General features: G+C 40.1%; 1 protein-coding gene across 5 annotated transcripts in view; it reads left to right on the forward strand.

The window, feature by feature from the left end:
• Positions 1-11,314, forward strand: part of LOC120785145 (ecto-NOX disulfide-thiol exchanger 2-like) — a 184,935-nt gene extending 173,621 nt beyond the window's left edge. For 4 of the 5 annotated variants that reach the window (XM_040119561.1, XM_040119562.1, XM_040119563.1 and 1 more), the window contains 4 exons: positions 2,107-2,163; positions 2,928-3,033; positions 5,055-5,140; positions 10,530-10,661. In XM_040119561.1, coding sequence (XP_039975495.1) covers positions 2,107-2,163; positions 2,928-3,033; positions 5,055-5,140; positions 10,530-10,661 — 381 coding nt within the window. Of the gene's footprint in view, positions 1-2,106; positions 2,164-2,927; positions 3,034-5,054; positions 5,141-10,529 lie in introns of all 5 variants that reach the window. The other variant, XM_040119560.1, reaches the window with a different exon arrangement.
• The last annotated feature ends 11,778 nt before the right edge of the window (positions 11,315-23,092 follow it).

The following is a 23,092-nucleotide window of genomic DNA, read 5'->3' on the forward strand; positions in this document are numbered from 1 at the left end:
GACTAACTTGCGTAATGCGACCCATTCTCCAACACGGCATTCAAACTGAGCTACTAAGCTAACTGACACTTAACTGGGGCGCCCGCAGTTAGTGGAAATTCATTCTACTGTGCAAGTCATAAACATTTTAAATACCTACAGTAACAGACATATAAATATTTGTCTCGCATCATCTTTCAATGTCTGAACTGCATGTTCTCACTGCAGCCAGATAAAAAAAAAAAAACACAGAAAACTATCCATTCATTCCCTAACTAGAAACATATTGAGCATGGTTGACTGCAGTAAAATTGTTTCCGTAGATTTTATGTGACATTGGGTTGCTGTCCATACAACTCAATCAGGTACTCTCATTCCTGAACATTTTTTCCTTTGGCACACATCAGCACTGGCATCACACAAAGCAGTCATTTAGTTTGAACTGACCAGGAGGCAGTAACTAAGAGATCACGGTGATCTCACTATGTACACAGTAGTAGTAGTGTGATCACCAGATAGCTGGATATTATCTGCAGAAGACATTGCACTAATGTAAACCAGTGGCGCTGGCTCAGAGCTGTTATAGGCCACACCATCAGTTAGAGCCACTCCTTCTACATTATACATTTATCCCAACATCACATTTGTTATTTGATTAAATGGTTTGCTTACATATGTTTTCCCCAACAAAACTCCATCTATATTGATTAGTGGCGTGTTGTATTACGAGTACACTGCTAAATACAGTGCACTACAATCTATAATCTTGTTAAACAGTTTTAAGTTTCAAGGGTCATTTTTCTCTGTTAGACGTGTCATGTTTACTAATGTTTCAGGTGTTTTCCCATATTCCCAGTATCAAGTGCCTATGTTTGTCAATGTTCCTTCAGATTCAGTATAATGAGAGGAAGGGCTGTTATTAAAATGGGCCTCAGCTCCAATCGCCTATTCAATTGCATAATAATACAAACAAGAGGCTCTAAATCCACGTGGGAAACTGCTGTATGTGTTGTCTTTTTGCTCTGAGATGTAGGAGCTGAGTGCAGGTTTCATATATAGCAGAGGTGAATTTGTAATTTGCTAACTTGTAATTTGAGATTTCTTCATGCCATCAGTTCTCCTGTACAGGTCTAATCACTGTCCCTGCTGTCACCAAGCTGTCACCACACATTACCATCGACACCGGTGCAGGTCATAGGGGATATTAACCTTTTTTATTATTATGATCAAAACATTGCATTTCTGTAAAGTTGGGGGGACTTTCGAGAGACACGTTTAAAAAATGGTTAAAATTTGTACAACCGGGATAAACTGACTTTTAGTTCCTGGTATTTGTCAAGCTCCAAAAATTATGGATCCTACAGTCTTTTTATTTTAACCTTCCAGCCAAGTAAATGTCCATGTCTTTTAACTCCACAACCCACTTTGTAATGCAGGCCTGCTGAGTAAAAATCAAGCTTGCACTACAAACTTACCAAAACAAAGTCTTAACTCCAAACTGAGGTAGGCCTGATCCCACCACCAGGATTATTTTCTCAGTAGTAGTTAAGTATTACTCCTTGTGCCAAGTAACCCGATGTTCATGTGTAAAAGTGGTAGAATGCCCCTTTAATGGGTTAATCCTTTAGTCTAAATATATCCATATATAGTCAGAAAATGGCCCAAACTACCAGTTTCAGAGTCCAAGGTCACGTCTTTAGACTGTTTATTTTGGTCAACCAACAGTCAAAAAACCCACAGGTACTCAAGTGACGACAATATAAACACATCTGACAAGCTGGAACCTGCGACTGGCCTTCTCCTTGATAAATCAGTTATCAAATTTGTTGATTATGAATTTGCTGTCAATTGTCTAACCCACTATTTCAGCAAATATATTTCCAAAACATCAGAACCCACAAGGTCTGGTTTTCTACATATTTAATAGCTGACTGTTTTGACCGTAGAGTTAATTATATCCATACGGAGTTCAGTGTCCTATTTGTTCAAATACAAATAAACAATGCTTGTATTTGTCTTTTTTTGCGCACCATGCTGTGCACCATCATGCTCCCTCATCTGTCTACATTAGCACTTAGCTTGTTTTTCTCAGTGGCTTATCCCTCATATGTATCTAATATGCCACAGCTGGAGATGTCGAAGAAGGATGACAGAGGCACCGAGGAGATCGCTAATCAAACAAGTGTAAGTGGAAAAAGGTCGAACCTTCCTCACTCCTCTCTAGACATTGTTTGTGTCCTCATTCTCTCCTCTTGTTCTTCTTCCTCCTCTGACTTTCCTCTCTAACCCTCTTCTAGAGACATGATAGATCATTACAGGCCAATCCATTCCACTGCAAGTGCATTTGTCATTGAATAAATAACCCAGACACAACTGTGCTAGGAAATAAAGGAGTCATGAAGTCAAAATGGCTTGCGTATGTGCATATGCTGACACACCCAGACACTGACACAGACTCGCAGGGTGTTATGGACAGATTAAAAAAAGACAAAGGCCACCAGGCATCCCACACAAACAGACAAGAACTCCTGTCTTTCCCCTGCCTTTTTTCTGCCACTTATCAGAGATCTGAAACAAACAGCTTGATAATTTGCTTTCCAAGTCTCTTCCCCCTCCCTCTATTTGTTCTTACACTTGTCTCTTTTGTATGTTCAGGCATGTGTGTGACATGTTTTTCATCCCTCTATTGGAATTAGAGCCGCTGACTGAATATTATCCCTCACCTCATTATCCACATCCTCATTGTCTCTCCGTATGGTGTGCGTTGGTGGTGAAACTTTCTGATGTGTTCATTCCACTTATTTGTGTTTGATTTTCTTTTTATTCTGTGCCCTGCATCATCTGAAATTTAAGCCTGTTTACCTCAAGTCAGCCACAATAAAGCCGTGGCTGGTGGCAGATTCATTCAGGGTAACTGAGCGTCTATGTGTGTGTTTGTGGGTGTGTAGGAAGCAACAGTATCAACAGCGGTGTCCTGCAGTCAGGAGAGGGAAGGTCCAACGGAGAAGAATCCACCGAGTCCCATCCACTCCGAAAGGGAAGCTCTATTAGTAGGTATGTTGACACAACTCTGGACTCTTGCACTATACATGCGTAAGTTTTAAGGGTTTCCTTTGGTTTTCTGTGTCAGTTGATTAGTAGTAATTGGATTAATCACTCATTTTGGAAATATGCACCACAAAAGCACAAAATGAAACTGAAAATTTAAAAAAAAAAAAAAAAAAAAAGGTGAAAATAAAATCATAAACACCTTTTCAAGCGTCAGTATGCATCACACACATAACGTTGCGTGACCGGTCATCTGATCATATCTGAAGGCAAAAGTGTTTAGACCTGTTCCAAAAGGTCATACTGCGATCCTAGCTGCCTCCTGGTCGCATTTGACCGCCTCACCCATCTCTCTCCAAGAGTTATTTGTGTTTTTTGTATCTTTGTAGTCACAGTGCAGTTAGTAGGACAAATGGGGATAACACTGGGCACACGCTTTCGGGCTGTCTTCCCTCAGTATTCATGGTGTTGCGCTTGCACAAAAAGTGACAGAATAAGTTGAAGATTGAAAAAGGAGCTTGAGAAAGTGGTGCAATTCCAGCACGCTTCCAAACATCTCTGCATTACTGCTTCTATTAGGCCCTGTGTTTAAATCTGGTTTATCTGGACCTTTATTATTTCAGGTTATATTGTGATTACATGGTGTGTATTCCTAAATAAATTTGTGCTATCCCATTTTATAATTGACAATTAATGCGTGGGGTCACAAAGTATTCCAGCATAGGGTTATTCATTGGTTTCTGAGGCTGCAGGCTCTGTACTTAATGGGTATTTGAAGGGGCCAAGATAATACAAAATTGAGAGTGGGGTCAGCTCATTTTTCCCCAGGGCGGTCTAGCAGGTCACCACGGCCAGATATTTTGTGGTTGCCTCAGATACAGCACAGATCAATTTTAGAGATAGAGAAATGCATACAGTATCATTAAGAAGACTCAACAAAAGCCGAACAGATTCGCAGATTTGCTCTACTTGGTGCAATTTAAGGTGAAATCTCACCTGCTCCTGTTGAGATGAGCTACAAATTTGCATGACAATGTAAAGCATAAGCTTGGGATTTCCATCTGATTCAGAAAATGTATTAATCATGGTTTCCATTTATCTCAAGTTGTAAGACTCAAAGGACGAAATTTGGTGTAAAATAATAGTAACATTTAGAGTTTCTGTTAACTTCTGAATGTGTTTAATGGTTACCTTATATCTTAAAACATTTAATGATAATGAATCTGTGTCTTGGTATGACGCCTGACTCTCACACACATCTCCTCGCTGCCTCTGTCAATCTCCAGACACATCGAACGGGTGCGTGTTGATAAAGCAGTACAGACGTTAAGGCAAATAAGGACAGACAGAAAAACCACTCCTGTGGGTGAAATTATGCAAATAAATCAACATGAAATTCTACCTGGTGTTGCATCTGAATGCACCATTAGACTCCCAGTCAGACTTTTATTCATTGTCAGTGGAGCAGCTCCAGGCTAGCACATTATTTGTGTTCTAGTATCGACTGACCTCCTGCAGGTGGAAAAAATTAAGCCTTGGACTAGTACTTTCCTCTTGAAGATATCCAGTCATTGTGCTATTCTTGCTTTAGTGTTTGCGGAAAGCTTTATGATGTTAACACTGTGTGTGTTTGTTTCAACTGTTGGTCCCTCAATGCTCTATAGGTGGTTAGTAAGCAGAGGTGGAGGATTATCGCTCTCCTGGCCCTATCCGGGAGCTGATAGCAGATGGTTTGTTTGAGCTCGGGGAGAGTATGGCTTTGATGAGAGACAACAGCATCAAAGCCGTCATTAAACACTCCCTCTAATCTGGAGCCACACTATACAAGAGGCTCTTAACAGTACCGGGACTCTGGGAGAAGCCACTCAAAGCTTATGTTACACTCAGTCAGAGGAGAGGAGAAGGAGTTAGATAAGCTGGAGTAGTGAACATCCTTTGGCAGCTTGTTAATGTTTGACAGGTGACAGAAACTGGAGGTATGTGAAATGTCTGGAGGTATGTGAAATGACTTGTTTTTTCTACTTCAGGGATCATATCAACATTCCTGCACGTTCACCCGTTTGGAGCCAGCATCGAGTACATCTGTTCCTACCTGCAGCGTTTGGACACCAAGGTAACAGAATCACTTGTATCAAAATTTCCACGGTGGAGTAGATTAGCAGAGCTGGCCTTCAGCATCACTCTAGATTACATGCATCCATACAGACACAGTGTCAGTCCCAACTCCAGGGCTGACATATGGGCTTGTTGTATGCCAGAGTCCTGCTGTGCAGTTGAGACACAGCCCCTCGACGCAAGCAATGCTCCTTAATGCTTTTCCAGCCCTTTCCATACAAATGGATTCATTATGCAGAAGAGCTCTTTAGGTGAAGCCAAAACACTTGCAAGGAATAGTTCTGTATTTTGTAAAGTGGCATTGATCTTCTCATCTAACTCAAGCAAGAAAGCAAGTGAGAGTGCAGTATATAGGTATGTGCCTGATTAGTCGACTAAACGATTAAATGTTGATATCCTCACTAGTTGGCAACAGAAATACTAATCGGTTTAACTAAATATTAATATTTTATTTATGTATAATGCCGGTTAACTGTTGCATCTAAGATTTTACGCAGCCGCCCGCCACTAGCTGGGGCTGCAGCCCCTGCAGACGGCAGCCCCCCGCTCCCCACGTTAGTGGCCAGATGTTGTAAACAAGCAAGGGACGGGTGACTTCTTGTAAAACCAGCACGGTTTGGCAGTATTTTGATCTAAAAAATGAAAATAAGTTTGTGTGTGGGCTGTGTCAGAATAAACTGGCATATAACCACTCGACCGGAGCAATGCGTGATCACATTCAGCACAAGCATGTGGACGTTAACCTGCAAAGAAAGAAGGGTGCTGGTGCTAGCACTGGTAACGTCAGCCAGACCAGGAAAAACCAATATGACATTCAGTGTTTCCCATTAATTGCCTGGACTGTGGTGGCCTGCCAGCCTAATTTGTCCCGCTACAGTTTCTGAATGAACCAAAAATGAACATAAGCTGAACAAACTGAACATGTGCTTAAGCACAGTTTTAGCAGTGATTAGGAGGTAAAGTAAGAGCCATACTACCAATAACAGAAGGCGCAGTGGCTGTCCTCAAAAAATTACACCACGCACAATTTGCTGTTTATGCAACCTTGCACTGAGAAACAGATGGGTAAGTGCCTGCGACTTGCAAAAAAGATTATCTGTGGAAGTTCATTTTTCAGTGACTCATAAAACAGTGTGAAGGACATTGCATGAAGTCAACCTCTACGGACAGCATCCAATACGAAAACTATTGCTCACAAAACAGCACAAAACTGCAAATGTTGCCAAAGAATATGAAAAGAAGTCTGTTGAATATTGGCAGCACATTCTTGGGTCAGATGAAACCAAAAAATAAATTTGTTTGGATCAGATGGGGTCCAGTATGTTTTGCGTGGACCATGGCCAGGACTACCACAGTGACTCCATAGTGCCTGCTGTAAAACATGGAGGCGGGAGTGTGTTGATAGGGGACTGCATGAGTGTAAAAAGTGTAGGGGAGATGATATTTATTGATGGCACTATGAATGCAAGCTTGTATACCCAAACACTGAATGAAAAGATGACTCTCTATCTCAAGAAGCTTGGTAGGAGAGGAATTTCCCAGCATGACAATGATCCCAAACACACTGCAAAAATCATACAAGAGTTTCTAAAGAAGAAAAAATTACAACTGGCCAAGTATGTTCCCTTGACTTGAATCCAATGGAAAACCACTGGAGTATTTTAAAGCACAAGGTAGAGCAACAAAACCCCTCCAGCAGAGAGCAGCTGAAAAGAATCATCTGTGAAGAATGGCAGAACATCTCTCCACAGAATTTTGCAAGACTAGTATCATCTATGCCCAGGAGAATCAAATCACTCATCAAAAATAAAGTCGGGCAAACAAAATATTAAAAAGATAAAAGAATGGATTCTCACTAATGAAGGGTGTACTGACTTTTGTTGCTGTTGTTCCTTAAATATGGACCTTTCAGTATAGTTTAATTAATCAAACGTTTCTGTTTTTCAAATTAATTGGCTTCTTTCTTCTTGAGCTTTGGCCAAAAACAAATAAAATTGTATTAAATGGACAGGATTCCGCTTCCATTTTGGATCCAGCTCCCAGACAGCAAAATACCCAGTTTCATGACTAATGACACAAATGAATCTCTTATCAAACCTTTTATATCTCCCCACTCTTTTTTTTTATTAGCAAAGAGCAATGAAAAACAGTTAGTTAGCAGCCTTTCTTTAGCCGACTGTTGTTAGTTTAAGTGACGGAAATCCCTGGCAACAGATTAGATCTGCAGGTAATTAGTTAATTCTAGATTTGAATTTGATAAAATGCTGTTGAATCCTCTTCCTAGACCCAAGTAAAGCAGAAAAAACATTCACAGAGAAAGACATACAACAAACATTGTCGGTTACACAAAAGCACACACTCAAACAGCATTAGAAAGAATTAGACATCTTTTAAATATACCCTTGGTAAAAGTAGAACCCAAAAACCTGTAATAATGAAACTTAAACTCTGGAGACAGTTTCTCTCACTTTTCTGGCGTTAAATAGCATAGCTATTTTTCTGGCCGTATCTGGCCTGTTGTCCGGTTTCTCCGCACAATGGAACATATTAAAACTAGATGCTTCATCCTGACACTTGAAGCCAAACACCGCCCTCAATCCTCAGGAAACCTTAGCTTCCACCCTGTCCAGTGAAACACAGCTATTTAATCCCCATCTTTCTGAGGAAGCATTTAAGATGTATTATCGTTTTTCACGGCCACTTAACATGAGGCTTTCAAAATACCAACTTTCGATGTCACCTCCAAAATGTAACACCAAGATTAACACCAAAAGACATTCAGGACAAATGGTAGATGTCTCTGTTCCCTTTCCAGCCACAGTCACTGACCAAACAGAAGACACATTAAAAATCCGGGATGAAACCCTCAGACTTACGGCTCTTCTATCTTACTCATTATTTGGAAGAATTAATTTATTATCTGCAAGAACTTTGTCTCTACGTCCACAAGGTTGCCGCAAGAAATGACTGTTCTCTGTAACAACTCTTTGAATATGCTCATCACTACCCTGACTCATTCTCACAAATGCAAAGAATAGAGTGTGACTATCTTCTCTCATGCCTTTTGGGTTTTTCTGTCTAGTTGAGTTGTGTGCGTGTGTGTGTGTGCGTGTGTGTGTGTGTGTGTGTGTGTGTGTGTGTGTGTGTGTGTGTGTGTGTGTGTGAGAGAGAGAGAAAGAGAGCAAGCCTACGCCTACACGTCTGTCTGTGTGCGTCCGAGTTTGCCTGTGCAGCTGTTGTTCGCACACCAACTCTCCACTACACACATCAAGCAGCCCACAGAGTTTTGTCAATATCATTGGCTAGACTCCTCCAACAACAAGCCCAATCCTCTCTGCTTATCTAGTGGCTCCAAACACAGCTCCATTGTGTATAATGATAATGAATATCTCCATGATGGACCAGACATCAGCACAGGGCTAGAACAGTCTATTTATTAATGAAAGACAGTACGGGTTGTCTACCGCAGTTTGTACAGTGCATTTTGGCTCTGTCACACCCTAGGATTTCAATATACTGATGATCCTTAGCCCACCCGATTGGCGTGAACCCGCTTATGCTTAGTCAGGTGTCTGCTATGCTGTCACTATAAATTTACTTACACAGTGATCCTCCAATTGCGATGGAAGTGTGACTGGAGCGACTGAATGCTTTGTGAGTGTGAGTAGAGAGGAGGTGTAGAGTATATAAAAAGAATTAAATGTTGATGTACTTTATATACATATGCCATTAGGCTAAGAGCTTTATGATGATGAACAAAGATCCAACAGAGATGAAAACATTGTCTTTTTAAATTAATAGATGGTCTGTGGTGTGTAGGTGTTATTCTTTTCACTTGGCGCAGAGAGACACTCATTTTTTACCACCCATACATACAGTACACACACCTTTGAAGTTAAAAATGTTTCGCACTTTATCGTGCCTCTTCTTACCAAAGGCAAGTTACGACCAACGAGGTAATCTTAAAAAAGGAAAAGTTGCAAAGGTGACATGTTAGAGGTAGATACGACTACTTTGTGCAGATCCTTTGTAAAAGGGCAACCAATCAACAGCTTAGTAACAGTTTACAGTAGCTGAAGTTTAAGATCAGACATTCAGTTGCCCTCAGTTTTCAGTATGGAAAGTGACCCTCAGAGATTAATCTGCCAAAGTCTGATTTTACCCAATGTCCAGTGTTAGTTTAGGACACTTTGTGCAATCATATTTATATTTAAAAAATGCTTTATAAGTATAAATAGTATAAGAAAGGACGTTGACTTTGAAGAAACGAGCCTGACCATGAAGGGCTTTAAAAATCAACAGCAAAATCTGAAAATCTATATCTTAAAAATCTTTACCAGCTGTAGATGTTAATATTCTCCCTGCAAGACCAGAATAAAGCGCATTACTATTAACAACCCTGGAGGAGATAAAACATGAATGACCTTCCTTAAGTCTACCGATGAAAGACCTGATCCTGTGTCTGCTATTTCAGTGGCGTGAGCATTATATTACGGTTCTGAATCCAAAATTAAATAAAGATTTTGAGACTCGGGTTTCACATTTGCTGGTAGGCTGTCAATAGACATTAGAAAACTAACGGTGACGGTTCTGAGGCTCAGTGAAAGTTTGTTTTGTGTCTGTTAACAATATGTCTGAATGGTGGGAACATAAAGTAAATGGATAATAAAAGGGGACCCAAACCAGATCCCTGGGGTACCCCACGAGATAGACTACCCACATCATCACTAATGCCAGCAAATTTTTCTAGAAGTTGATTAAAATATTATCGTCCACTCTGTCAAAAACCAAGGAGAATTTTAATAGAATGAAGGAAGCAATCTTATAATGGATCTGTTTTAGCGATGAATATATTTATGAACTGTCGGTAATCATGGTGACACGTATGCGTGTGAGTAAGGGAGTGTGCGGGAACTTTACGCTGATGAGACAGTCAAAAGTTAATTGCGCTCTGTTGTGTTAACATCCTCTGTGTATTTTCACAATTCAATAAGTGCATTAAAAAGACATAATGGACCCATAAAAATACCCTCGGTATATTTCTGTACAAGAAGTCTCTTTTTTATCTTTTATCTACCTGTCAGGTCTAATAATAGTAGTCATTTATTTCTCTCTGAGCTCTTTGTGCCACACATGCAGACTATGAATATACACATAAGAAGCATCAAAGTGCAGACTGACCTGCCATCAGTCACTGCAATTTGATTCCCCACGTGGGTCCAGACGATGCAGGATAGCATCACCAAAACAGTCCAATCAGTGCGATACGTGTCAGTCTGTATGACTTCATGTTTACTCCTCTTGGTTCATTTGTAAAAAGTCAGTGTGCTTGTGGATGTTTTCTCTGTGTTTAACTCTTGCCTGTGTTTTTTTGTGTACTTCTGCAGATTAACCCTGGTGAGGTGGAGGCTCTTCTGTGTCGGCTCCCCTGCACCTTCAGACAGGAGCTGACCGGGGTCGGAGCAAGTCTGGAGAAACGCTGGAACTTCTGCGGCTTCCAGGGCATCAAGAGCACATAGACTCTGCTGGTGACACTTCTGGGACGTGGAAGAGACAACAGGCAGACGAGGCAACACAGAGACACTGATGAGATGTGAAGGAAACAGTATCGAGCACACAAATTTCAAAGTCTGTGGATTGTACCCTACTGTACAAGGACACAGAGGACTGAGCACAGATCTCAGATCAGGAAGGAATGTTACATGAGCATTTCAGGGACTCTGTGTAGGTGGCAGAGACGTAAAAACGCAGCATTTCCATGGTTACAGGAATGTTGACACCAAACCATGGTGACGAAGTCTTTCTCAGTGCAAAACATTTTTAGACATAAAAACTCACTGGGAGTTGAGCACCAGTTCCTACAGTCACTGGGTTATCATGTAGTCATCACCCACATGGGCAGGGTATTGTACATTCTGAGCCTACGGTTGGCTCTGTATGGTGTCAGTGTGGGCCAGGACTACAGGGCTAGCCAAGGAGGTTTATCAGGGTCTAACTGAACACTTCGAACCTCCGAACCCTCTGGCCTCTCTCTCTTCTCTTTTTGCTGTTCCTGGTTTGTAACATAGATCAAAAATTGATATATTTCTTCATTTTCTGTAAAGGCTGTTGCATAGAATCATTTGTTGTAATACACTGTAAATGCTTGGATGATATTTTTGATTATAAAAAGATGTTTGAGTATAAAAAGATGCTCGAGTTTATTTTTGTATCAGAGAGTCTGGTTGTAAACAAGTGTGCGCGTGTGTGAGTGTGTTTGTGTGTGTGTGTGTGTGTGTGTGTGTGTGTGTGCGCATGCGTGCGTGATTTTACCCATACTATCAGTCCTGAGAGAGGCACACCAACGCACTTGTACAAGTCAAGTGGTCTCCTTTCATGTTTATGCCCATTCTTGCTTGAGGGACATTATTTTTTCTGATGTCTACCTTTTTGTTCTTACAGTAGCTGCACTCGAGGCTGGTTCTAGAACCTTGAATAAGGGCATTTGTGTCTCTGAAAAGCCAATTAAGCCTGGCTAAAGGCATAGCACAGCCACGTCACACTTAGCTGGGAAACACACTTAGGGGATCATGTTAATGATGTTTAATTGGTGAGGCAGTTGGTGTGTGTGCAGTGTCTGGCATGGTACATACACAAAATGTATTTGCGTATGTTTATGTACTTCTTGCCTGGATCCATATATCTAGTGGTTATTCAACACTTTACAGAGGGGAGTTTTCTTCTCCATCTTCGCCAGATAGAGAGCTCTTGCTGCCAGGACTGGAGGTTCCTCCCAAAAGCCCAGTCAAGCGTTCTTAATGTGCCTCCACTGGGCTATTTGGCGGCGCGCTCTCTTCCCCCATTGCCCGGGGAAACAAAGGTTTATTATTACACATGATTTGCTCTCATTGGCCTCCTCCATCTCCTACAGGCATTGCATTTGAAAAATTAGCGTTCATGCACTTGTCGGCATACTAGTCCTTGTACCTGAATTAATGGTAGGGAACGAGTATGTTTTAAGCTCCTATGAGCTCCTACAAAGCTTTTCTTCCGTACACATGTATCTATTATTAACAGCAGGGGTTTCAAAGGAACGAAGGTTTCATGGATGAAAAGTAAACTTATCTGTCATGGGAGTGGAAACGTTTGCATATTAAATACAGTACGTAACCTCCACACCACTTTGTTTGTACGCTCTTGTTCAGCATGTTTAGAAAAAAGAGTGAATGCTGCTGCTGTAATGCAGTGCGTTATTTTTTTTTATATGCAGTCATAGCGATGTCTAAGAGCACAGATGAATCCTGCCTCTCTCTTCTAAGACACGTTACAGTATTTTGTTGATGACAATGTTTCTGATAGATGAGACACTGCAAATCCATACCTTTCAGCTTTTGCCTAGTTGGGTACATGAGAGATGCCGCCTGTGCAGAGCTATGCATCAGTGCACATCCTCTCCGCACTGTTAAGACTTGATCTCGGCACAGGATCCCTATTGATAAACCATAGCACAACTCACACCAGCCTCTCTTCTCTCACTCGTTAGGTTTCTCTCTTGCTCTCCGTGACATAAACAAAACTAATATGGTGCATTCTTTTCTTTCAGAAGCTGCTTTCTGTCTAGCATTCCCTCCCAACTGACTTGCCATTCCTACGCACTGCTAGACTGAAGGCACTCGCAATTTATCTCATTCACAGCTGTTTGTGTGTGAGCGGGTGTGCACGCTCAAACATGGTTGTGATTGTGCATCAGGTTCTCGGGCATCGCACAAGGAGGTAAACACAGACTAATTAAATCCACCAGCAGTCCCCGGTGAATGCCAGTCTCCATTCACTGCTGTCTTCTCATCGCTGTGACACAGTGAAGAGCCTCCTCATTAATTCAATTCAGGGTGTATGCAAGCAAAAGCTATTCAAGGGTGTAATTTACCTCACCAGCAGTGACAATGCCATAGGAAAACTTCCAACCTGTGGAGTCCCTGGGAGAGATGTTTGAGGATGACCTTGGGCATTGGCTGATGTGAATACTGAGCCTGAATGTTAAATTTAAGGGCATTTAATGTCTTTCTGGGGGGTTTTCTTAGAATGATTTCCTAAATCTATTTATGCGTAATCACATCACGTCTTAGATGGGTATAATTGGACATGAGGAAATAACCACGTTCTTCAGGGTGATATCATGATGCCCGAGATACCCTTCATTACCTTTTCTTCTCATGTTGTTTCCCGAAGGCATCCTGATCTACTTGATTATGTTTATGGCCTCCTTTGAGTGAGCAGGTGAGAGGATTTTGGCTATGCATGCACCACATGTGGTCCAAAATAAGATAAACAATCACCCCTGAAAGTGGATTAGAAAAACACAGAGGGGCTTCACGTCTACGCCTGTCCACACTGGTCATGGACCAACAGGTTTGTAGCCGAAGAGTTTGGACATTGACAAGACTGGCATCTCACAGTGCAGTGTACTGCTGTTTTGGCTGTCACCAGATAAATCACTACATATCTAAATCTTAACTAGATATATCACTGGATAAAGCTCAGAAAGCCTCTTGACGGGAGGTGGTGAGTCAACAGCTCCTCCTATTGAGCACAACAGCAGCTACACCTCACACTATAACACGAAGGGGTGATTTGCATTGACAGCCGGTGTGTGGCCATAGCGCTGGGGGACATTTTCATGCGGGGTTCTCTCGCAATAAAGGCTGCGTGGTCCTTGTTAATTTATGTATGCATGAAAGCTCCTAAAATTGACTTGATCTCCAGGGTGCTAGTGCGGCAGCAAAGAGATGCAGCATAGCTCCAGAAACCCTTGCCTGCAGGCACCTGGAGTGACATCTTAGAAACCAAAACTATGGAATATTAAAGCTAGAACTAAAGAGATTTCTATTTCTTTGAGGATTATTAGTTTGGCAGGTAGCTAATCATGTTTTGTACAATGGTTTTTGTTTACTGCATTTCGGTATGCTCAGAAAATTGCGTGTACTTTTAGCCTGAATGAATGGCAAGTGTTGGAATAATTGCTTTACACTGTGCTCTCTAGGGTGTCTGGGCACAGGACATTAAGTTGCAGATATCAGTGGAGTATGACACACAATGCATCTCATTGTTTTCTACACAATCTTTCTGTCTCTCTCTTTCTTTCCCTCTCATATACATAGATCATCAAACGAAGTGGGAAAGAGCTGAGAGCACAACAGTGAAAGCCCATAAGGTATTTGCACCCCCTAAGCAGGCTCTACCACATCAAATACCCAATCCCTGAAGGTGAGAGGAAGGGTATGGAGGTGAAATGGTAGAGGAGAAGTCTCGCTCTGTACTCCTGAAAACGTATTTGTGGCATTCTTCTAAAAATTGTTGCCATTTAATACTGTTCACAGGTAAGAAAATGTCTTTACCAAAGATCCTCCTGCGGTTAGGTCCAGCAGTGGGGAAAACAGTGGGCCTGATCAGTGTGTTTGATCTGAAATGCCATCACGGTGCAGCTCATACCAGGTTAGATGGGACGGTGAAACTTTCCTAATGAGCGATGGCCACTCTTCATGCCGCTGTGAATCAGGTGACCTTTACCAAAGATGAATTGCTGCGCACCGACAGCAATTATCTGCACAGTGGAAATTTATTTAAGAAAAGTTTATTTTTAGACATGAGAAGTGGTTTGGTTGGCACAAGTTCTTTTACATGTTCTCTAGCTAAAAACTTTGTCCTTAGACACTGAAAAGTGTTTATTACAATTGGCACCAAAGCTGGCAAAGCATCCCGCTGTGGTGTTTTCTGTTAAGTGACTGTGGGACTATCATTACGTTCTAGTAAAACTCCAAACACTGGAAGGCCTGCAGGGATGCCTGGCACCTTAGGGGGCTGGAAGTGGTGTACATGAGTACCTTGTGCTTGAGCCTAAAGGGACAGCACATTCAAGCCTGCAAAACCAGGCTCGTGTCCCTTTAAATCAATATGGGAGGTAAAAGAACTGGGCGATATGCAGAAAATCCTCTATCACAGTATACTTAATTATATATTGCGATATTAATATTTATCTATGATGTAGTACATTTTAAGGAAAATTGAGGAAAAACAGATGGGCATGTCTTTTTTTTGCCAATTTAAATACCTGAACAATCAAAGTTCTTCATTAAATTAATTCTGAAATCGTATCATACTCTAACATTATAAATCAGTCATGGTCATTGAATTACAGTGTAGCATTGGCCACAATGGCCTAATACAGCTAGAGACTAGAATTACAGCCTCGCGGTTGTATGCCTCCACCAGCCAGTCACATCCATGTCTCTCCAGACTCATGTATGTAGTGAAGACTTTGAAGGAATTTAATAAAAGGTATTATGCATTTTGTAATAACTAGCTATGAATTCTTGAGTCATGGCCAAAAAAACGTATTTTCTGAGGTTGCAGTGACATTGACCTTTGACCTTTGACCTTTGACCACCAAAATCTAATCAGTTTATCCTTGAGTCCAAGTGACCATTGTCGCCAAATTTGAAGAAATTCCCTCAAGGCGTTCGTGAGATATCGCGTCCATGAGAATGGGACGGACGGACAGACAACCCAAAAACATAATGCCTCTGGCCGCAGCTGTCGCCAACAGGGAGGCATAAAAATATAAAATATAATATAAAATATAATATCAATGATATGGAGAAATCTGTGATGGCAGACAAAATTATATGGTCACAAAGTATATATCACTGAATTTGGTTTACATATGGGCACCAGTAATGTCTGAAGAGCTCCCAAAGACAAACTTGTACTTAAACTTGCAACAGTATAAATTCATCATATTCTATGTAATTTTCACAATCATTTGCTAAGATTATTAAACCAAAAGATAGTTCTACAGATTAAACTGAAAGAGAAGTGAAGAGAGAAGTTATCAGTGGTTTGATTTTATAGTCTTAGAATCCACAGTCTGCACAGCTGAAGAGGTCGTAGTGAGTCTAAATTTACGTGGAGCCAGAATAGAAACAGCAGATCTGGCGATGGCTTTGACACGAAGAGAGGACTCTTCCCTGAGTTACGTCTTCAACTCGTGATGGATAGAGGAGAATATCTGATGAGCTCACTGGACCTAAACCTGGACCCTTAATCACACCGGGGGATGGGATTGGATCTGATAAACGCGGGAGGTGGAAGGAAGCAGGTGAACCTTATCAACACAGCACTGAAATGACAAATGAAAGCAGCTTAGAGAGGAATAGTTTTAGCCCTCACTGCCACGAGATTGAGTTTTCCAATTGTATCGAGCATCTTGACATTAAGCAAATTACTTCTAATATCTTCTCCATTAAGGGACTCATGGTTAACTACTGCATAAACAACCTCTTAGCTATTGCCTAAACAGCAGGTTACATATTGTATTAAGTCTGGATATGTGACTCATGGATGAAACGATTAATTTAGCCTACAATCATCATCTGATTGAGACGAAAAAGATTGTGGAGGATATTTACAAATTCACATCATGTTCCCCGGAGCTACAGATATTGAACAGGAGTGGAAAGGCTGTGGCTACGATAAACCAATATGTCAGGAGTTCTTAATGAAATAAGAGAAATCTACCACAGTTAATATGCAACTATACATTTAGTCATTTTGGGTAGCAAGTTCAACTAGACTCGGGTGTCAGTTTATTAGGGACACGTAGCTAAAACTAATGCAGTCTAACACAAGAGTCCTGCAATAAATCCTCCCTTCATGAAGGTTAATGTTGAGTTTTTATTGAAATATATACCTTTTTGAAGATGTAGTTTGTGGTGCTGTTGAACTGTATTGCGGTATACAGAGAGGTCTCTCTGTTATTTAGCCTACCCTCACTGATATAGATGGGGTGGACAAAATTATAGACACTTTCAACAGTACCACAAACTGCAGCCTCGAGTGATCATAAAGTTGAATCAACACCTCTCTAAAACAACTTCTGTAAAAACTGAACATTAATCTTCATGAAGGAGGATTTATTGCAGGACTGCTAATAAACTGGCAACTGAGTGTAAAGAAGTAGTGCTGTTTGCTTGTTAGGTCTATTTTAAAGCCAGAGTGGACAAATAGTTTTCTAAGAAACTTTACTAATGTCTCTTTATTATGGAAGATAATAGATTCCACCGATACGTAAACATATTGCTCTTTATCACTCACTTTAAAGTAAACACAGTAATATTTTAACATGGAAACATAATATCTTAACATGGATATTATAGGAAGGACTAGACTAGCTTCTCCGGACAGTTGGTGGGCTGTGGACTACGCCTGCACCGTAAAAAGTAGTTCTTTCAGTAGAGATTAATTGTTAGTAAATATTTACACCCACCAACTAGAGGTGTAGCTAAATGTCATGTTGCTGACTGAGAAAAGAAGAAAACTAGCTAACGTTAGCTTGCCAGTATATGCCCCTGAGGTAACGTTAATATGGAAAAGGGCAAAATCTGACCTGAAACTTAAATGAAACAAACCTTATCCCTATAACACTTGACTAAATGAGTAAGTAAAATGAGATGGGTTAACATAATCTGATGTTTCCACTCATTAAAAACATAGTTCCTAGTACGTAGGCATAAAACAAAGTAAGACTTGTATTTATCAAAGATTTAGCTATATTGTTTCTCTAAAACTGTAGTTTTGAATCATACAACCCAGTTTGAAAGCTAGCTAGTAGTTACTAATAAATTAGGAAGAACTTTACTTTAGTGGTGCAGTATCAGTTGCCATGGTGATTTACTTGATTCAAAAAGGCGCCATCTTCATGGTGTGAAATTCGAGTTAACCTAAACGCAACGAAAGCAGCCTAGCAGGGAAATGCTGGACTTGTAAGTAGGCAATTGTTTGCTAACATGTTAGAAATAGCAGTTTTATAAGGTTATAACATTAGTGCCTTCAAGTTAAATCATGTTTGATGTGTTTATGAGCTACTTGAAAGAACCCAAAGCTGTTATTAACGACTTTGTGCGAGTAAATTCTCTGAAGGTTCGAGTTATAATATACTGTAACATTATACTGATGTTTTTTTAATGTATTTTAGAGACCATAGAATCTTTTGAATTTAAAAAAAAAATGACACGAAATGTGATACAGACATTTATGATTACCAGAGGACATGTAATGTCTTTCATGAAGTTATCATCTAACTAGCTAATTTAGCACCAGCGGCAGGTTCACATCCATGTTCATTCATTTTGCAGACATCCATGTTCCCCACAGGATGAATTGAAATAACTTTAAATCCATTAAATTTTCAGCCAGTGCCATCTTGAAGTCAAATATTTCAATTTGTCAAATACATTGGTTTACGACCGGTAAAACTAATGTAATTGTTAAATTCTAATCAGCATATGTTAGCATGCTAAAGCTAAACTAAGATGTTGAACACAGACTGTACCTGCTAAAAATCATGTTTGCATTGTCATAATGCTGCTGATGTTAGCAATTAGCTCAGTGCAGCACCGTGCCTAAAAACAGCCTTACATTTGTTGCTCAAAGGAAGAAATGTCGTAACTATCATTGCACTGATACCAGCATTACATTGTAAATAACTATTCAGGTTTAAATATGCCCGAGGGAGACAACCTAACCTTGACAAAAATCTGATTGTTTGGTACAGTATATCTGTAATTGTTGCCATGTAATAATGCTCACCACATTATTGTAACCAAATAACTTTGGTTTGGTTACCTGCCGGTTTCTTTTTTGTTTTTTTTGTTCTTAGTTTTTTGTTATTGTATTTTCTATAAAATTTGAAAAAAAAACTTCAAATTAAAACGAATATTTAGGTCAAAATTGTGTTTTGATACAATATGAGTTATTCTGTGGCCTTATGGGCATTTCTACAGCACTTTTCCTATAAATCTCCTTCATACTACTATCATATAACATGGTTATTGCTTAGTTTATTCATCATTTATAATAATTACTAATAATAATTTATTTATTATCAATACATATAATATAGTTCCCAAATATGAGAAGGCTTTCTAACTGCAGTTACCCTAGATGAACCTTGAAGCAGAGTGTGTCAGTGTGATTAAAACTGCATCAGTCTTCAGTTAATGTCTTTTGATTCTTTGCTGCACAGCTTGATTAAGATCCCAAGGATATATTCTAGCAAAATCAACAGTGACAACCCCTGAGCTTCCGCTCAATGCATGACTGACCCCCTTATTAAACCTGACTGATTGTCAACTTGTGAGCTCTGTTCCCCAAGTTACTGTCAGGGATTTTGTAGTTTCTCTAGAGACGCAGAAGCATCTCGAAGAGGAAGTATAAACATCTCAAAACCGCTGAAACAAGCTGTGTACATTGTTCAGGATTTCTTCTATGAGGCAGAAAACTGAGTCATTGGACACAGTTGCTGGGACATTTCTAGTTTTCCAGATTAAGTGTGACAAAAATGTAAGTAAGTTAAAAAGCTCTTACGATAAGTAGTAATGATGCAATTGATGTGTTGATTGAAAAAATGAATCAGCATTTTAATCATGCTAAAATTGCCAAGAATTCACTGCCTTTATCTTCTCAAACATGAATATTTGATGGTGATCTCATACTCATGTGATAGAAAAAATTATATCTTTAGCCAAAACACTTTTGGTCACAAAAGTCAAGCTATTTGAATATGTCCGCTTGGGCTCTATTTTAATTTTGTTTATTGATTTTTCTTTTATTACCATTTTCTGACATTTTCTAAACAAAACAGTTCACTTATCAGCTCAGAAATCATCATTAGTGACAGCCCTAATTGTATCACTGCACTTTATTGAAGCCTTCAGTTTACTGTTTGGACTTGTCTAGCCTGTATTGAAACATGGCAACAAAAATTGTTCTCTAGTGAAGTTCCAACATTTACAATTTCAGGCCGAGAAAAAGATTCTGAATTAAATTAAACTCAACACAACGACGCCGAACACAATTAACAAGAAAATTCAATTGGGAAAAAAAGAACCCTGAATCATGGACAGACTGAATCTATTTGGATGGCAAATACTAATACTACACAGGCCTGTTGTAAGCCTCACTTATACTCCCTCAATTATACTCCCTTGTTCTTATTATACTACTTTCTAGTCTGCTTGGAGTCCGCTTGGTGCGGACCATGCACAGTTGGCGCCCTTGTAGCGTAGTGGCCGGTCACAACAAATTGGAGGGTACAAGGGCATCCGCGCATAGCCTCACACATACCCTCTGATGACGCAATTAACATCACTCAGACCCTAGCGGACCCTCGCGTACCCACAGATGCGAAAAGTATAACACTAGCCTTACAATAACGTGAGAGGTCTGCGTTGTGTCAATTTCTTGGCATACCCGAACCCTGCAACATTGACACCGCTCCCCTCTGTTGCATTATGTAAATAACAGGAAACCTGAATTCTAACAAATGCCAAGTAATTAGCATGTGCAATGTTACTGACTGATTTATGAATATTAATGGCATTTGACAACTCTGTACAAAGAAACAAACAAGCTGTGTTCTGCATTTATCTGCTGGAACATATAAGGTATCATCAAGGGAGAATGAGTTTGCTTGAGTGAGCTTTCCTTACTCTGTTAACAAATAGCTATTGGCAATGTACCTTGCATATATTTTTCGGTTAGTGGGTGTATTTGTCTTACCCCTGTGGATAATTTGGTTAAATGTAGGCAATGTAATATCGTGTGAAGATATTTCCAGTGCAGCTACACTACAGTTTAATGGAAGAAATTTTCCCAGCTGGCCATCTACAACATCAGTGGCAAATGTAGAGCTCTCAGTAACTGCTTAGGGTCTTTTTGTAGGCCTACCATTTTGCACCTATATCCAACATTGTCGGAGAGGCAAAGAAACCAGTTTATTTCAGACAGTAGCCTCCATAGGCCGTAAATAATCAAAATATCTTCCCTAAAGCAAAGTTCACATCATGGTGAGAGACCGTAATAGATCTTGTGAGAGGACTGTCCAAAGGTGAACACTGAAAAATTTCAAATGTAGCTGTAAAATCACCATGTCATAAGCTAAAGTCAACTTTGTGTAAATTTCAGGTGTCTGCAGCTTTAGATTGAGGGATCATTCCCTCCTTAGATCCACTTGTACACACATACTCCAAACACCTATTAACGACAACATAGCCCTTCTTGAATCATGTAAAACTGGTAGAAAAGAAAAAGTTGTGTGATCATACTTTGCTCCAGACTCCACTATGGCTTGGCGGTTATCATAAACGTCCCGAGAGGTCGATATCAAAGTCCAGATTCAGAGCGTAGATTACGGAAGTTCAGCAACTTTCCCAGCTCAGTAAAGGGAGATCCTGTCAGTGATTTTCTACACAATTTCATGTATTGCTTTTCTCTGTCTGTCAGCAGTGCTGAAGAGGCTGCCAGTGAGATTGCATCATTGCATAAAAGTCATGCAGATACTGCAAGAAAAGTAGAGGCACAGCCGAAAAATTGTTGAAATTCTCTTTACATTTGCTGACAGCGCAAAGACTATGGAGTGACTGCTGGATACATCTTAATTAGTCTTTGTCTCTCTTATCGAATATTAAAGTCCTATTCATGATGGTGTAAACCTCTTTGAACAAATGCCTATACCAAGCGGCATGCATTATTAACATGTAGAGTTTTCTTTAGTTTGATTTCATTAGAGACCCTGGATGAACTCCCTGTAAGATACCTTATTAGTGTACAGGTAGACATACGGTAGGACTCAGGACGATTGAAGTCCCATCAAACCCATCAGCAGGTTTGTGCATGGCAAACAGGTTTTCAACATGTATGCTCCAGGGCATATGATTTGACACAATTAGAGGTGCTCCTGAACTGCAAACATGACATTTAACATGACGTGACATTTAATTATGTTGTTCACAGTGGATTTTTCAAATCCTGAGGAAGTGTTATTTGCTATACATGTAAAATCAACAGAAGGAAATCTAAACTAAACTACAAGCTGATGATTTGAATCAGAGTTTCGGCTGCTTTTTCACTGTTTGAAGTTGGTGCATACACATGGGTAAATGTAGTTAATGTACTTCATCCTCTGCAGAGGTGGCACGGTATTCATTCCCTGTGTAGACAGTGGTCTGCACAGGTTCTCTGCTGTCACACTCAGTGATGGTTCCTCATGATAAGAGCGATCAGATATGTCTATTTCCTCTCTCAGATCAGATGGAATGGAGTCATTATTTATTTTTCTGTGTGTGTGTGTGTGTGTGTGTGTGTGTGTGTGTGTGTGTGTGTGTGTGTGTGTGTGTGTGTGTGTGTGTGTGTGTGTGTGTGTGTGTGTGTGTAAAAAAGTTGGGCCTTTCTTTACTTTTCAACAAAGTGGAATCAATCACCCAGATAATAGGCATATTTCAGCTTATCCCAGTGAAAGTAATTTGGCGCTAGAGATGGACAAAAGAAGTGAGGGGCATGTTTATTCGTATTGTTTCGCCCAATCATGATCAATCCTGCAATAGACATAAACAAGTTATCACTGCAGGTGTTAGCACACATTACACAAAACCTTCAAGTGCCACCATCAGACTACTGTTGATTGAAGACCAATTCAACTCTTTAAACGTTTTTCCAGTCTAAGAAATTCAGGGCCACAATTTGGGTAAATTAAACAATCTCTCCAGTGCCACCATTACTCCATCAAACAATCTGTCTTCCTTATATTTTATTCAGAATCTAATCATGTGATTTATGCTCCAAACCATAGCTCGGTAAAGGGGACTCAAGTTATGTGATATCAATTTAGTCAAAGTTTAAGATGTTTGCAGAAGTTAATGAATACTCAACCAACCGAAAGATTATTTGCTGTGAAAAAAATGACATTGGACAGAATTTCCTATTTTCATCAGACAGATTGAACCGTTCAGAGCCTATATATTTATCTTGATGTGATACGTAGAGCACAGGACCTATTATCCCCGGACCACAGGCTCAAATCCATAGTGAGACATCAATCCTAAATAGCTAAATATATGTCCTGAGTAGGGAATACATG

Source organism: Xiphias gladius, chromosome 23 (assembly GCF_016859285.1).
Source record: "Xiphias gladius isolate SHS-SW01 ecotype Sanya breed wild chromosome 23, ASM1685928v1, whole genome shotgun sequence".
NCBI classification, from domain to species: Eukaryota; Metazoa; Chordata; class Actinopteri; order Istiophoriformes; family Xiphiidae; genus Xiphias; species Xiphias gladius.